The following is an 18,071-nucleotide window of genomic DNA, read 5'->3' as shown; positions in this document are numbered from 1 at the left end:
AATGTATTGCTTTCTAAATTTACATATATTTTAAAATAAATCCTAGATTTTTTGCTGTCATTACTCTATTGCTTGGTGTCACTCAATCATTCAGAAATAATTCCACTTGCTTAAGTATTTTATTGGCATTATTTGCAGAATTTACCCTCAGGATTGTATCAAAAACATCTTTTGTAAATCTAACACAACCCAACATGTGGATTATTACACTTCTGTCACATCTCACTAGCGATATACAGACAGACAGTAGACAGAAATGAAACACTGTCATGTAAATACAATAAATAACATGAGGCTATTTTGTTTGCTCAATAAATAAAATGAAGAACAGACCTGTTTTGTAGGAAGGAACCTTGAATGATTTTTGTCGTGGCGCTATGTGAAGAAAATCTTTTGTAAATCTTGAGTCATGGATTATTGCACCTCCATCACATCTCACTATCTTCAAACTGCTATTAGGTGGACACAAGACCTTCTAGCACTTGAAAAAGTGTTTCAAAATACCCTCTGATCAAAATGAAAGACAGTGTAAAATGCTATTAAAATTCTAAATGTACATAAAATGAATAGTGGATAAGGCGACATGATGGCTTAGTGGTAAGCACTGTCACCTCACATCAAGAAGGTCACTGGTTCGAGTCCCGGTTGTACCAGTTGTCGTTTGTGTGTGGAGTTTCCATGTTCTCTCCATGTTCATGTGGGTTTCCTCTGGGTGATCTGGTTTCCACCACAGTCCAAAGACACACGGTATAATAAGTAAGCTGCATTATGTGTATGTGTGTGAATGTGAGAGTGTATGGGTGTTTTCCAGTGCTGGGTTTGAGCTGAAAGGGCATCCACTGTGTAAAACGTATGCTGGGTTAGTTGGCAGTTTATTTCGCTGTGGCGACCCCTGATGAAGAAAGGGACTAAGCCGAAAGTAAATGAATGAATGAATGAATGAAAACTGGAATTACTTTATTGTTTATTGTCACATAATCTTTCACAAATCATAGTAATATTCTGATTTGTAGCCAATAATTGTAACATTTTTTCTCAGCATTCTAATGAAAAAATATTTCATAAATCCAACAGAATGCGAGACGAGTCCTAGATTATTTAATCTCCTTCACATCTCAGCATCTTCAAACCGCTGTTAAAAAAACTAATTATTTAAAAACCCTATACTGTGTGGACCGAGGCTGCATTAATTTAATCAAAACTACAGTTATGACAACAATAATGGTGGAAAATGCTAATAACATGTATTATTTCTGAATTCTCATATATTATAAAATGAGTCCTGAAATTTCAGCAGTCATTACTCTATTGTACTGTATTACATGACCTTTTACTAATCATTGTAATATGTGGATTTGTAGCCAATAATTGTACAATTTTCTGTCAGTATTCTTATGAAAAAAATCTGAATACAAGACGAGTCTTGGATTATTTGACTTACTTCACATCTCAGCATCTTCAAACTGCCATTAAACGGACAAATTGTTTTTAAAAAAAAAAAAACCTGTCATGTGTTGACCAAGACTGCATTTATTTGATCAAAACTACAGTAATGACAACCATAATAGTGTAAAATGCAATTAAAATATATTATTTCTGAATTTACATATTTTTTTTTAAATACTGGAATTTCTTTTTTGTTTAGTGTTATATGATCTTTCACAAATCATTGTAATGTGCAGATTTGTAGTCAATAATTGTAACATTTTCTCTCAGCATTTTAACGAAAAGATCTTTTGTAAATCCAACAGAATGCGAGACGAGTCCTTGATTATTTAATCTTCTTCAGATCTCAGCATCTTCAAACTGTATTAAACAGACAAATTATTTTAAAAACCCAATCCTGTGTGGACTGTGTTCGTTTGATTAAAACTACAGTAAAGACAACAATAATAGTTGAAAATGCTATTAACTTGTATTACTTCTGAATTCACATACATTTCAAAATGAATCCTGGAATTTCAGCAGTCATTACTCTAGTGGTTGGTGTAGGGGTGCGTGATATTGGAAAAATCTAACATTGCATTATTTGTTTTTATATATACTGCAACATAAATACAATTTCACAAGATGACTTTAACTATTAGGAAAGAATTTATAATTTTAGACTGATTGAAGTTATTCAGCATCTGCATAAAACATATCAAACAAACTACAAGCATATATAAAAAATAAATAAAAACAAGATACTGTCGCGATCACCAGCGACCCCATGGATAGCTGGAAAACATTCACATTCACACGGACTACAGTCCTGTCTCCATACAACTTCAAGTTCTGTCATGCACCACACACACACACACACACACACCTAATCCAAGTTTCCTTTGATTACAATCGGCTGAAGCTGCTCATGTACTGATTACACTACAGATATATGCGGCTCACTTTGACACTCTCATTGCTGTGTCTTGTTTGGTTAACACCCTGTAAAATTACAAAGCATTCCCTGGTATGCTGTCCGTTCTGACCCTTGCTTTGTTTTATCATTTACCCTGTCTGCCACCTGTATCGATCATTTGCCTGTTACCTGACAACGCCTTTGGATTTCCTTGTTTGTACCTGTTTGCACCTGTTTTTGATCATTACCTGTCTGACTATGATTCTTAATGAAACCTGCATATGGATCCTCACTCCGTTGTCACTCAACTCCCTCAAAGTTACTGATACAAATTAAATAAACAGCATTTATTGTTTTCGGAGGAGTCTAACTGTATTTATGTATACAGTAATTAAATAATAAAATGTGAAATAATACTGCATAGTCTTCGATGTATAAACAATTCAATAAAAACAATCTTTATTAATTTTTTAAGTGGTACAATGTCGTATGCCTGAATGCTTTTAAAATGCTTATACAGTGACGGGTCTTAAATAACTCTTGCAAAATTATCAATTGTAATCTACACTCAACATTCTGCGATGTGACTATAGCAAATGATCACATTGTGATACCGATGCTGAAACGATATATTGTGCAGCCCTCAGTGTCACATGATTCTTCAAAAATCTTTCTAATATCTAGATCTGTTGCTTAAGAAACTTGACATTAATTTAACTCCCCCTCAGGATTCCTTTTTGTAACTCCAACAGAACGTGAGTTGTGGATTATTGCGCCTCAGTCACATCTCAGTATCTTCAAACTTTCTCTGCGGTGCTCCGCCGAGTGCTTAAGATGGACAAACAAGACCCAGTTGCTTTCAAATCTGACTGTTGAACTTTGCAGCATGTAGACAGAGCAGGTCACTTTCAGACAGCCTGTCCCCTCCAGTGTGCTTCCAGCTCATCTTCCCGCTCTTGTTCCAGTCCGTGTCCTCGCCTGCGGCTTTCTGCCCGGCCTCCTCTGCATCTGAAGGAAAAGCAGAATAAATAATGAATCCCGATGACAGCAAGAAAACGGCCTCTTTTGTTTGCACCCGCAGTCAGTGTTATTTTTTCAAATATCGTCCTGAACCCCACGCAGATGACCCAGGGCCCGACGCAGGCATAATGAAGATCCGCGTAATGAGGCTGAGGAATATGAGGCCCCTAGTTAGACCCGAGCTGTCGGCACGCTGGTACTTGTCATTGTGTCGTTAATGGCCATGAATAGCTTGTTCTCCTTTACTATTGTGGAGAATGCTCTCGTGGCGACGAGAGGCTTTGACACTCCACGCACTTAAGGTAATGTAATCTCTCACCCTTGGCGAACGAGCCCGACGCTTCAACCGGAGGTGCGGTTTAGATTTAATATCAGGGATTTAGCAGCTGTCACATCTGGGAGCACCTAAAGCTCAAGTCTCTTTCTCGAGTGTCCCTTTTTCTCAGTCTTTCATTCTCTTTTGGCATTTAGACCTTTTCCCCGCTCTCTTGTTCTGAAGTTGAGCACTAACTGTTTCTTCTCTCTCTCTTTCTCAATACCCAGGTGCCCTCTCTTTGCTCTGAGTCTTGATTATCGGTCTGTCTGGTCCGCAGCTCTTCTGTGTCTGGTTGTTTGGTTCAGGCGGGCAGTGATCTTCCACCGCAGACGTCTCCTGGGACTGCAGCCCGTGGTCTGAGGTGAGTCCGAGCGGGATCCGGCGCCTTTGCTCTTGTCTCTTCTCGTTGGCAATCACTATTACGCCAAGCTGGATCCACGCAGCTCTAATTCTTAGAAATCAGTGTTCATTAGAGTCACCTGTACTTCAAGAGGAAGCACGGAATAATTTGATGTCAGATGCCTCATTATGGTAGTCCTACTTAAAGCCATGACAAAAGTACAATCTTTTTCATGCTCGAGAACCACCGCGAGTCTATGGGGATAACAGAGAGCCGCAGATGCATTTTGATTAAAGGCTAAGTGATCTTACGGTGCAAATCAGTGATTCATAATGCATGGGATTCATTTCTGAAAAAGGGGTCTGATCGTGGTCTTAAAAACTTACTGCTTTTTTGCTGTGGCAGATGATTTACTTTTACTGCTAACTTAGTATTGTCGATAACTGTCATGCTTTTAAACTGACCTGCATTAAAGGCACGAATCTGTCACTGTTAAAAATGTTAAACTGGAACTTTTTCCTTAAGGAGCTGCAAACTGATGTAATCTTTAAAATTAGTTTAGGTCTACACATTTGTTGAAAGTTTGAAGCTGTTCTTTTATCAAAGAAGTCTCTTGTTTCTGGGTTTGAATGCACTTTAGATGTCACAGATACTTAAAGAGACAGTTCACCCAAAATTGAAATCTCATTTTTATCATTTAATTCACTTGTTCAAAACTTATATGAGAGCTCTAAAGGCCCTATTATACACCCGGTGCAATAGGGCACATGACATGTTTGGTGCGATTTGTTGCTATTTTCAGACCAGCGCAACCCCAATTTTTACGTTTTGCACCACGTTGTTTAAATAACAAATTTAGGCCACTTTGTGGACTTATGGACTAAAATAGAGGTTTATCAAGGCACATTGTTGGCACTGTTGACCGCACCGTTGACCAACCAAAACCTGGTCTAAAGTCCATCGCAAATTGTGTTAGTTATGCTCCTATGCAGATCCAAAACGTGTACACATTGCTTAAAACACACAGGATATTTTAAAAATAAATAAAAAATCACTACCTCTAGCCTTATTTATGTCAGGGAGGGATTTTCTCAGTTTATTCATGACAATTTGCATTTGTATCATGGTATTATTGTCAGTATTAGTTATTATGTGCATATTTATATTTATATTTAATTAAAACAAGTTTAGATATGTCCACCTGTTTGGTTTTGTAGACGTATGCATCACCATTCGGGGCATAAGAATAAGACGTGTGTTTGGATATATCTCAGTTTTGTGACCACATTTTCCTATTATTGTTCATTTATTAGTTTGGTGGAAATTAGAACTGAATTTAGAAATAGTTTTGAAATAAATCTTTGTGCTTAACAATTTAAATTAAATATGTAGGCTAATGGTTGTCTTCAGTGGAGTACACACAGCACTGTTTCCTAATCCATGTAAAGTAAAGGAGTAAAGTAGAATAAAAGTAAAATGAAAAGAAATTAAAGATGCCGAATTTAGGAGACTCTGTCTTGATCCTTGCGCTGCACATGGTTTGTTCAACTGTTTTCTCGCTAGTAAAGCATTCAGTGTTTTCCCTTACAAAGTGGAATGTGAGATGAAACTTTGACTGGTTTAATGTAAGTTATGTTTAAAAACACCCATAACTCATTAAGAGAATAAGCACAATTATGTTAGACCATGTGCCACGGCACAAACTGTATTTTTCCATCCTTAAAATAGCAAAAGCGGATTCGGACCCCCCCTAATGCTTTAACGCCATGCGCTTTAGACTTTGCGCCTAGATTAATTAAATAGAGCCCTTAGTGTTTTTCTTATGCAAGTCAATGTGTCTACTAGCATTCTTCAAAATATCTTCCTTTGTGTTCAATACATTTTAAAGGTTTAAAACTACACGAGGGAGAGCAAATTGTGAGGTAATTTTCATTCTTGGGTGAATATCCCTTTAAAGATGATCAGATGATAAGTGTAACAATAGTATTATTGAAATGTGTTTTATTCTGATTTTTTTTTCATTTATTTAAAATTAAATCTGTATTATTAGCAGTTTTTCTGTCACATCATCCTCAAATCAAATCAAAAATGCAGATTTGTTGCTCAAGAAAGTTGTGCTAATATAGTATTACAGTGGAAACTGATAAAGTATCAAGTGAACACATTTATAAGAACATGATTTATTTAAAATAATATATATTTTTTCATATTATAAATGTCTTTGTGGATGCTTTGGGTACATTTCACTGTAAAAAAAAAGTTGACTCAACTTAAAATTTTAAGGCAACAAACTTCTGGACATTTTTGGAGTTAAACCTAAACTAAACCTTAAATCAAGTCAAGTGCAGTAATTGGGTTGAAAGTTGAGTCAGCTCAAAAATATCCAGAAGTTTGTTGCCTTAAAATTTTAGGTTGATTCAACTTTTTTTACAGTGTATGTGTAGTGCAAATTTGAATGACAATGAAAATTTGTAGTTAATTTACACACCTTCATAAAATCATTAGTTAACAGCACTTGTTAGACATTCAAAAATGCATATAAAATGCAAACATGTAGGTGAACTATTCCTTTAATATGCATGATACATACATATTTTTTTGTATTTGCATTTAATATGTATTTTTGAATCGTTAAAAAGTGCTGTTAAACTGAAAAATACCTCTTAAAATACACTTAAAATACCATTAGTATATCTATATTTTACATTTAAAAATGTATAGAAACAAAAATGTCAATACAAAACACAAGCAATTTGTGTATTCATAGGTAAGTGTCCACTTACCTATGAATACACAAAGCTTTAAGCTCCCAAGTTGTCATTCCAGTGATTCACTATAGAGAGCAGTTGTTAGAACAGCTGAGCAGCACATCATAACAGCTTTACTTTAATAGAGACGTCTTGCAGCTGCAGTTCTTGTGTGAACTGATATGAAGCCTTCAAAGGGTGACCGTGTAAGTTAACCTTTTTACAGAAATGAACATGACTTCAGCCTCTGCCTTTGAATGAACTCTTATATAGTGGAAGTGAAATCGATATTGATTTTCTCTCACATGAGAATGACCTGTGAGCACCTTTCAGTAGTCTCAGATTGGCAAGCAAGTGAAGCTGATGCTGTTAGACAGATCATACAATTTGTTAAATAGTATTAACAGATTAGGTATACGGTCTAATCATTGTGCATTAAAATATTTGTATTTATTTGTTTGCATAATTTAAATACGTACACCCAGGGCCTAAAGTAAAATTTTGGTCAGTGATATTTTTTTTACAGACTATGAAGCTGTACATACAGTCAAGGTCACAATTCCTTAGAATTTTTTTTCTTTTTTAAATAATTCCCAAACATTTTTTCACATTATTTCCTATATTTTCTTCTGGGGAAAGTCTTATTTGTTTTATTTCGGCTAGAATAAAAGCAGTTTTTAATTTTTAAAGGGTATTTTAAGGTCAATACATTTAAGGCTATTTTAAGTTCAAAACATTTTAGGCCTTAAATTTTAAACAGGTCTTCATTTTCCTATGTCCATGTAAAGCTAGCCATTCGGGACAAAATCCATTTAATCACCAATAATCCATCTCAATAAAACTTTTAGCCAAACTTTACTAGACAAAAACAGTACAATAGCGAATTTAATAGCCTTATAAGAATATGGTTTAATTATATTCCTTACAATAATATTTGTTTGAAAGTTCTCAGGGGATTTAAAGACTATATAGGGTGAAAACACTGACATAGACAGACTGTTGTGCAAACATTTAGTTTGTCATAGTTTTTGTTTGTTTGTTTTGAAGAAAAGCTTTGGGTTTGCTTGTTTTGACACATTATTTTACATTTGTGGCTAAGAAATGACCAATTACAATGTTTTTTGATGGGGCAAATAAAAATCTTTTCTGCTGGATCAACTTGGCTATTAGAAAAAAATCATTAGCATTCAGTCATGGATACATGTGAAATTTTATTCATATTGGTGTGAAAAAGGTCTTAAAAAGTCTTAATTTTGACCTGGGGAAACCTGCAGGAACCCTAATATTAGGGCTGGAAAAAACTAACATTCCAATATACTTTTTTCTGCGATATATATATTGCACTAAGAATAACTATTTCGCTAGATTTGTTAAATAACTATTTGGAAAGAATTGAAAATTTTAGATTGATTGGGATGATTCTGTAGGGGAGTGCATATGCATAAACTATAAGAAACAATCTACAAGCATACATTATGATGAATATATAAGATAAATTCAATAATGAAAAAGATACAAATTAAATAAACAGCATTTGATTGTTTTCCAAAGAGTCGAACTGTATTTAGATCTACAGCAATTGAATAACCAAATGTAAAATAATACCACATAGTCTTCATTTTATAAACAATTTAATACAATGAATTGTTATTACAAACGAGTTACAAACAGTACACTGCTCTTAAAACCCTCACACAGACACATGCCTCAAAAACACTTCAATTATAATCAGTGATCAATTATAACCCAGACTCAACATTGCAAATACGCACAATGTTACTATATTGATTAATCACATTGCGATATTGATTCTAAAACGATATATTGTACCGCCCTATCTGATATATCTAAATCTATATACTAATATAGACGCAACTTCTGAAAAGAGAAAAAATATATAAAAAAAAACAAAAAATGGATTAAAATTTGTGTGTAATCATAATAATGATTAATAATAATTCAGTACATTTATATAACGCTTTCCTTGGTACTCAAAGAGCTTTACAAACACATACAATACATTCTCTTTTAGATATTTAATTTTTTTTATACTTTTTATAATATACATTTTGAGTTTTTTTTCATTTAACACAATGGAGACTTCACATTTATATTAGGAGTCATTTCTCTGGCAAATTAAATACGTGATTAAATAATTTCACAATGTACAAATGAAACATATTAACGTAATTACAACACAGCCCTTTTTGATAATGCTAACCCATTCTGCTTTGTTAGAATTAATAAAAAAGCTACAGGCCAACTGGCAAGTGTCACTCATATATTCACCAATGCCAATATTTTACACACATTTAGCCCTCACCAAGTGTTCATTTTATGCTCTGCTTGCACCTCACCAGGACATTTAGTGATTTAGTGATGAACTGTTGTTCTTGTGTCCTTCTACACAAGCCCCCTGTAGTTTAACATAATCAGTGCTTTCACGCTTCAGTGGCCCATGCTTGTGCAGTGTGTCATTCGCGTGCCCTTCTACATCTGTCTCCGTCATGTCAATTCATCACACACACATGCTCATCGCCCATCATGTGTCCAATGAAATACCTCGACAGTTTCAACAAACGCTTCACCCCGTGTGGTCTTAAAGAGTCCTTCATCACTGTCACAGGACTAATATCATGAGCTGTGTGAAAATATAGCTGTTGCATCAACCTGACACTATTTGGATCTTTATTTAGTAAATATTGTGTACATCTAATTTGTTTTAATTAAATTGTATTAGAGTCTATCACGGACATATCACACCATTATATCAGCCATCTGCCACCATGCTTTGTGGTAGTCATTGGCTGGTGATCCATTTCGGTCACTAGAAACATACAACAGTTCTGTCTGGTTCTTGAATCTGATTGGCTGATATAGCTATGTGATATTCTGCAATATCAGCACTCCTACAGCCTCTTCACCCTTGTGTATTACTCCACCCCCAGGAGAAGCAGAGAAATAAGCTCACTACAGTTTTAAAAATATTGGAGCTGTTGGACAACATAATGTACTTTTAAGGCTTTTTTATACGAGAATTTAGTTGTTTAGATTGCAACTATGCAGTTTATGAGGATAGTGCCTTAAAAATATATAATTTCGAAGATTCAGCATGTTGTCGGCCATCAGCAGAAATTGACGGTTTACTTTTCGGCACAAGATGGCAACAGAGACCGCAAAATTAGTCCTTAGAGGAGAAAAACTCAGCATAACTTTAAAACTACAGCTGATCAAATCATGACAGTTGATCTCTCTGTTTTGCATGTTGTAGTGATGTATTTATACCATAGATTGTAAGGCTGAACAGTATGGAATGCCATCAGTATACAGAGATATCTCCCAGTATTTCTCTGTTGCAATCGGGAGATCACAATAATTAACCCCAAAAAAGCCAAAGCAAAGCAAACACTAGAAGATTACTATGGTATAAATTAGAGCTGGGCGATAATTCGATATCGATAATTATATAAATTTTTTCGATAAAACGATAATGACAGTTCGATATAATTGCTCGATAATATTTACGCTTTGCGCAAGCAATTTGCAGCCTGCCCTTCCAGATACCGCACGCCGTACAAGTTTACAGCCATAGCTGTACTTAAATGAGTAAGAAAATAAGGTAAAAAAGGTCAGAGTCGCAGACATTGTTGACAAGAAACGTCACTAGACCTCAGTCTTGAGCTACTTAGTTTTTTGCTATCCGACACAAAACAGCAAAGTGCACTGCAAACTGCGCAAGACGACTCGTGTCATCAAAAGCAGGCAACACCACAAGCCTGTTTCATCATTTAAAACAACACCACCCTTATGAAAATGCTAAGAAATTACGGACCTAAACAAGTGCTGGTAAACCAGGGCAACTACCCAGCAGAGTCTCATGTCATTTCGAAAGCTGTGCCTTACGAGAAAACCTTTTCTTGAAGAAGAACTTAAAACTTTATTAAATATTCCAAATGTCCTTAGAGAGGACAAGCCTGTTTATCTTTCACTAGTCTACACTTCAGTTATTCATTTCATTTTAGTTTACTTAGTTAAGATGGCTGCACTTAAGATAATAGTTTTTTCTGACTAGTCTATATTGAAAGTATTTATTATTTAATTGTTGTTGTTTACTCGAGTATCCTGACTGTACTAAAATGTGAAAACTGAAAATTCTGTGACCATTAACTGACCTTTACTTTTTCCAAACTGTTTTTTTTTTTTTTTCTGATGTTGAACAATAATATCCTAACTTATAATGTCTTTGGTTGTTGAAAACTTGAACAGTAAATGCTGAATTAAGATTGTTCTTTAGATTATTATTTTATTATTTATATTGTCAGACAGCTAAAACATTTCACTAAATGTGTTAAATCAGCTGCACAAAACGATTAGCATACTGAAAATCTTGCAAAATTGATAGATATAAAGATTTTACATTTATCGTGATATATATCGATATCGACTGATATGAAAAAAATTATTGTGATAATTTCTTTTGCCATATCGCCCAGCTCTAGTATAAATACATCACTACAACATACAAAACCGAGAGATTGACTTAGAATGTCAATTACCTGTTTAATAATGATTTGATCAGCTGTAATTTTAAAGTTAGGCTGAGTTTTTCCTTCCTTAAGGACTTATTATGCCGTCTCTGTCGCCATCTTGTGGCGAAAACCTTCAATTTCTTTGCTCTGCTGATGACTGGCAACATGCTGAATTTACGAAATTATAAATATTTTTTTTTTAAAAAGGCACTATCCTTATAAATAAACTGCAAAGTTGCAATTTAAACAACTACATTTGTGCCTGTAAATTACTTAAAAGTAAATTATGTTGCCCAACAGCTGCAATATTTGTCTAACTGTAGTGAGCTTATTTCTCTGCTTTTCATGGGGGTGGAGTAATACACAAGGGTGGAGAGGCTGTAGCAGTGCTGATATTGCAGAATATTGCATGACTTACTGAAATACTAATATCTTAAATAATATCTAGTAAAATATCATGCACTGTGATCATAGCAAAGATAAAAAAATCTAAGTTATTAAAACTATTATGTTTAGATAAAAAAACTCTGTTCAACAGAAATTGGTGAAAAAATATGCAAGGTGGCTAATAATTCAGGAAGGCTAATAATTCTGACATTAGCTGTATATATCGAATACTTGTGCTATTTTATCTCTTTTCACTGCACTTCCAAGAATGTTCCAAGGGCTCCAATTTATAAGAATGATAAAGGACAAAAAAATGTCATTGTCTCCTTCTCTCTGACTGTTTCTCTCTCTCTCTCTTTTTCTCACCGCGGTTCTCTCAGGAGGAGTCATGGGGCCGGTACGGGCCTACCCATTAGCCCTGCCTGTGCTGGCTGTTCTGGGCCTCATTATCAGCGCATGGAGCCTCAACCCTGATGACCCCAATGTCTGCAGTCACTGGGAGAGGTGAGAGAGGGCCACTCTTCTGTGTTAAACCCCCGTTTTACCTTCCATTTATCCATTGCAGGATTCACACAGTGTAGCTATGCCTCGCCAACATGTCAGAAAGGTGTTTCGACTGAAAGAGGATTGTAACTGTTTGAGGATCGTGATTAAGTTATAATGGGCTGTGGCAGTGTTCACTATATTATAAGTTTGTCTAAAATGTATCATTTAGTCATTTAGCAAACCCTTTTGTCCAAAGTGACTTAAACTTGAGGAGGCATTCAGTGATTCAACAAGAAGAGGCAATACACACAATAAGTGCTAAATATATGAAGGAACTGTTTGTGTTTAGACTATTAAGTGCTAGATTTGTGAGGGGTGGGGGGGGGGGGGGGGGGGGTTTGGAGAGATTTGAGAGTAAATACAGGTGCTTTGTCAAACCTACTCACCTGTGTGAAGCACACAATTTGTTTGATATGGAGGGATTGTAAGAATGTGTCTGGTGCAAATGTTCAAAACTGGTGCAAGTTATGGGTAAAATGTCAGAGAGATGAAGAGATGAAAGAGTGTGTTTTCTACAGGTGGTTTGTCAAGCCCACTTACCTGTGTGAAGCACACTCAGATATGATACTGTTTTGAGGTTGGCGTGTAGTGAAGTGGTGGAGAAAAAAGAGGGGGTCTTCATTTTGGTTAAAGGGTTGTAGGTGATCCCGGAAGAGATAAGTTTTTAATTGTTGCTTGAATGATACTAGAACAGTGTTTCCCATTTCTGTTCTTGGAGGCACACTCATTCATTTCAGGTAAGTATCTTGTAATGTAGTAATGAGTTGATTCAGGTGTGTTTGATTAGGGAGAAGTTGAAAATGTGCACAGTCGGTGTGCCTTCAGGAACAGGGTTGGGAAACACTGTAGTAAAATGATACGTTTAGTTGTTAATTTAAATGATGCTTATATATTTTTACAAATGTAAGTATTTATTTATAATGCATAGATCAATTGTATGCTGAACAGATACATTTTTAAAATTTATTTAATGTATTTAATGTATGTCTATAACTCTTTTGACTGTTCATCTCTTGATGTTATTTTCCCCTTCTTATTATGACATTTTCAATCATGACCGTCTCAGTTTGGGTGAATGCATCTATCATGAATGAAAATACTTACAATAAATACAACTGATAAAAATACAAAATATATTTATTATCTTGGATAATTTTGTAATTGTTGTTTTAACGATATTGCAGATGATATTATAGTTATTGCTACCTAATGGATGCAAACAAATCACTGTATTTTAATATATATTCACATATTAGCTGTATTTAATATTTAAATTCACACTGAGCAAGCATAATATCAGTTCATTTATTCATTCATTTTTATTCGGCTTAGTCCCTCATTTATCAGGGGTCGCCACAGCGGAATGTACCGCCAACTATTCACACACATTCCTAATATATCTGTTTTATGTGTTAAATAAAGAGCAATGAGCATATCACTTAATATTTGGTGGCTTGAATTGGTGAATTGTTTTAGATTTCATGCAAATGGATTCACTGGAAAGCAATAGGGCTCTATTTTGATGGTCCATGCGCAAAACGGAAAGCGCAGGGCGCAAACGCTTTCAGGGCTTGTCAGAATCCATGGCGCATGGTCTAAAAGGGATGAGTTTATTTTCTTAATGAGTTATAGGTGTGTTTTGAGAATAAACCAATCAGAGTCTCATCTCCCATTCCCTTTAAGAGCCAGCTGCGTCTGCGCCATAAGCGCATTCGCTATTTACAGGACGTAAAGTACAGTAAGTTCAGTAAAAGTACTTTCACTTTTGCTCTTGGATAGGGAAACCTTTACGCACAGACATCAATTAGCCTATAAATAATTAATTTAGTTTGTTAAGTGCAAATATTTGTTTCAAAACTATTTCTAAATTCAGTTCTAATTTCTAGCAAACGAATAAATGAACAATAATAATGAAGTGTGCTCAAAAAGGAGGTTATATCCTATCCTATATCCATATAGGAGTTATATCCTAAAACGCATGCTGTGCCACATATGGTCTTAAACCTGCAGGTGGGCAAATCTAAGCTTGTTTTTAATAAAACAAATATAAATATGGATATAATAAATAATACTGCTAATAATAATAACATTATACAAAAGCAAATTGTTATGAATGAACTGAAAAAGCCTCCCGAGATGAAGAAGGCAACAAAGCAGTGGTTTTTCATATTTATGTAGGCTAAAAAATAATATGTTTTGTAATATTTTAATCCTTTATATTTATGTCCTATATATATTCATAATATATCCTATATATAGACCTATCCTTAATATTTAAATTTTTTCATATGTAAAGAAATTTGCGTATTGCTCTACATCTTGTGTGTAGGCTATTAAGCAGTGCGTAAGCGAGGCGCAACTCTGCGCTGAAGTTTAGACCGGGTATGTTTTGGTCTAATGAAAAATCTATTATAGTTTCTCAAAATAGCAACGCGCCAGCAGTGCGCCTCAGAACGGCTTCCTTTTTAGACCAGAACGCCTATGGTCACACATATGAGCGCAAATGCATTTGCTATTTAAAGAGCGTGGCGCAACGCCTCAAAACGACTCTTGTGCCAAGCTGAAACTAGCAAAGAAGTATTGCGCCGTGCCTTGCGCAGGGTGTATGATAGGGTCCATGGACTTGCTACATCTGACTCAGAGGACTGTTTAGGATTGTGCTTGATTTCTAGCTTACTATGTTTTTTCAAGCTACAAAAAAGAGAAACGCCATTTCAAAAAACACTAAATTACAGACAAAAAGAATTCGGGTTATAACATGATTTTTAAAATAGATGCCTGAAATACTTTACCATATTTTATATTGTTAATATTTTAGCGCATTATTAATACTTGATTAAATACTGATTGAAGCTTAAAATAATACATTTGGGCTTATATGTGTAGAATTTAAGTGGTTGCAAGCTGTATTTCAGATCTATACTGTTATCTCCGAGATTTAGAGGAATTACATTTGTTTGTTGTCTTATTGACTGCATTCTCTTTTAATGGCACCATTGATGAAGGGATGTAAAGGATTGTGTTTGGAAGTGTTGATCTGGTTACACTTGCCTACAGGTATTAAGTTCAGTCACTAAACACACAGAACACTATTGATGTTCTTATTATTAACCTTGTAGTGTGAGCAGGAGAGAGAGAGAGAGAGAGAGCAAAAATAAGTTGCAAAAATAAAACAAACAGAACAGCATCCATTTGACCAGAACAATCTGTTTTGACTGAACCTATTGCCTGAGAAATGATTATTTGTAAAGGGTGTTATCAGTTATGACAAATAAGCAGGAGCGATTGCCTCTGCAGAGAGGAGGACAGAGGCAGCGAAGATGAATGAGTTTCAGCATTGCTTCCCTGAAAGAATATTTTGCAGCTTTAATGTCATTTTGTTGGCAACGGTTTTGTAATGTTTTTGCAAGGAAGTTGTGACAAGACATCTTGTTTCTGCACTTTAGCGTTTGAAGGGAAATATTATGCAAGTCTTATTATTTGAGATAACAAGTTGTTTTGAACTTCAAGCACAATGGATGGATACTTGTTTGAATATTACATTTGAGTTTCATGTGGGTTTGTTTCTTGGGATACAGTACAGTACCCTCATAAGGCAGTTAATTATAAACTTGAGAGCAGCGAAGGCTTTGTTTCTCTGCAACATAATCACGTTTGGGCAATTTTAGGTAGGGGTCCCTAGGGGCAAGGTGTCATGTTTTATTCCAGTGGGTATTTCTCGAAGAAGGTTTATTGCTGTATATGCAAATACACAAATACCCTGACTACAAAAAAAGCTCAAACTTTGAACTATTCATTTTCAGCACAAAACATATTTAGGTAATTTTGACCAATAGTCGAGAAAGCTGTCTCAATATATGGGGTCACAGTAAAGACTGCCAATAAACAAATAGAAGCTCTTTTGAAAAATGTGTACTACACATGAATTAAGATTATTTAAACAATCAAATGTAGCATCTACATTTTATAGAAGAAAACACTTACCCAAATACTTCAATAAAATGAGTTTTGGGTGAAATGTGTTTTTATTACTGTATATAAATGATTTGGTGCCATTATTTGCTAACACTGATTTCATTCAATTCAATTCAATTCATCTTTATTTCTATAGAGTTTTTACAATGTAGATTGTGTCAAAGCAGCTTCAGATAGAAGTAGTGTAGTTTAAATTTCACTGCTGAAAGTACAAACACTGAAGAGGAAATCCGTCGATGCGTATTCCAAACCCACAATGATATTGTAATGTCGGGGGTGAAACACACAACTGGAGGTAAGATTCAATATGCAGGTTTATTCAGTGTCAAGCAAGCAATGGTCAAATCAGGTGTTAACAGGTATATGCAGGCAAATCCAGAGCCGTAATCAACAAACAGGCAATAGGTCATAAGGCAGGAGACACAAAAAACAAGGCTAAGGTCTAAACACGGGAAACGAGACAAGGAAAAACGCGTTGTAATGTCACTGGTAGCAAACAAGACTCGCCAAACTGGATGGGTGAATGAGTGGGTTATGAAGGGTGTCTAATCAGTCTCTGAAAGTCCTCAGGTGATGCCAGTGTAATCAGTCTAGATGTGTGAGCAAGCGTGAGTGTGACTGGAGAGCATGTATGCATATGTAGTCCAGAAGAAGGCGGAAGTGTAGTCCATGGTTATAGTGGAAACCATGCGAGCGCTCTCCGGTGATCGCTGGTTATCGTAACAGATATAAACCCATAATGATATTTTTTTATTTTTCAGAACAAAAATTTAAATATTTTGAATGAAATCAGAGAGTTTTCTGTCAAACTATGGAGAAGGTTAAATGCTGAAAACATCGATCAGTTTGTATAAGTGAATGAAACACAAATAAGTTTAAATATCAAAATTTGGGGGTTAACACACTCAACTCTTAATTCACATTTAGTGCTTTTTTCAGTGTGTTATTAGAAATTAATAGTTAAAGTCTGCAATGAGCACAAAATGATAGATAACAAGCAAGCTACATACAGTACATGTACAGGTTTTAATTTCAAGAAATAAAATGGATAGAAAAAATAACTGAAAAAGTCACTGAAACAAGCAAAACACACTCATTGAAAAAGTGGGCTTATATTTGCTTAAATTCACCTTATATTTTGGTTAAACCACAAAAAACTTACTTTTACATTACTCAAACACTGTTTTACTGCAGTTTGCAGGTAAAATGAACTATACGGGGCAGTACATGTACTGTATGATGAAAAAAAATTACAAAATTTACTTGTTATTGATGAATAAAGGATTCTGTTTTCGCAGTTCTTTGCCTAACACCAAATCAATACCACAAAGCAACTTAATAGTGTCCAAGATTTGTAATCAAATATGTTTGCCTCACCTGTTTATGTCTGTATGGATAAGTTTTCTAACGTGGTCAGTTTTCTTGGTATCTCACTTTGTATAGTGATGTACTTGTGATGCACAGTGCACACAGTTTCGCAAAACAAATCAAAGCAATGTAGAATCAAGGTAAGATTGTGCGGCTGCACTTTTCTCTTAAGTTTGCTTTTGAATACACTATTGGTTGTTTTTATGTCAGTGGTTTTCTAGGTGATCTGTATGACAAGCTCCACCTTCTTTTGTGTACACAGCACTATCTCGTGGATTTGTTATCTGAAACATCTGACACGCAATTTAATATACCCAGAGTAATTTATATTTCGTAAAAAATGTAGGGTGAAGATGTGGCCTAAATTACTATGTAATTACATTTAAATTATTTATTTGGCATAAATTATTATTTACATACAAGGTTTTACATTTTACTCATTAGGGTTTCAGCATTAATATCTCAATGTGCGTATCTGCAATAGGCACATTGAGAGAGATTG

The 18,071-nt window shown here is 35.0% G+C and overlaps 1 protein-coding gene across 2 annotated transcripts in view; it reads left to right on the top strand.

Annotated features, from left to right (window-relative positions):
* megf11 (multiple EGF-like-domains 11) overlaps nt 1–18,071 on the top strand; it is a 264,017-nt gene that overhangs the window by 42,760 nt on the left and 203,186 nt on the right. For both annotated transcript variants that reach the window (XM_021467800.3, XM_009293604.5), the window contains exons 2-3: nt 3,905–4,038; nt 12,061–12,184. In XM_021467800.3, coding sequence (XP_021323475.1) covers nt 12,069–12,184 — 116 coding nt within the window. In that variant the 5' untranslated portion in view covers nt 3,905–4,038; nt 12,061–12,068. The remainder of the gene's footprint in view (nt 1–3,904; nt 4,039–12,060; nt 12,185–18,071) is intronic.

The sequence above is a fragment of the Danio rerio genome, chromosome 18 (assembly GCF_049306965.1).
Source record: "Danio rerio strain Tuebingen ecotype United States chromosome 18, GRCz12tu, whole genome shotgun sequence".
Taxonomy (NCBI): Eukaryota; Metazoa; Chordata; class Actinopteri; order Cypriniformes; family Danionidae; genus Danio; species Danio rerio.
This window is presented reverse-complemented; position numbering and strand designations above follow the sequence as displayed.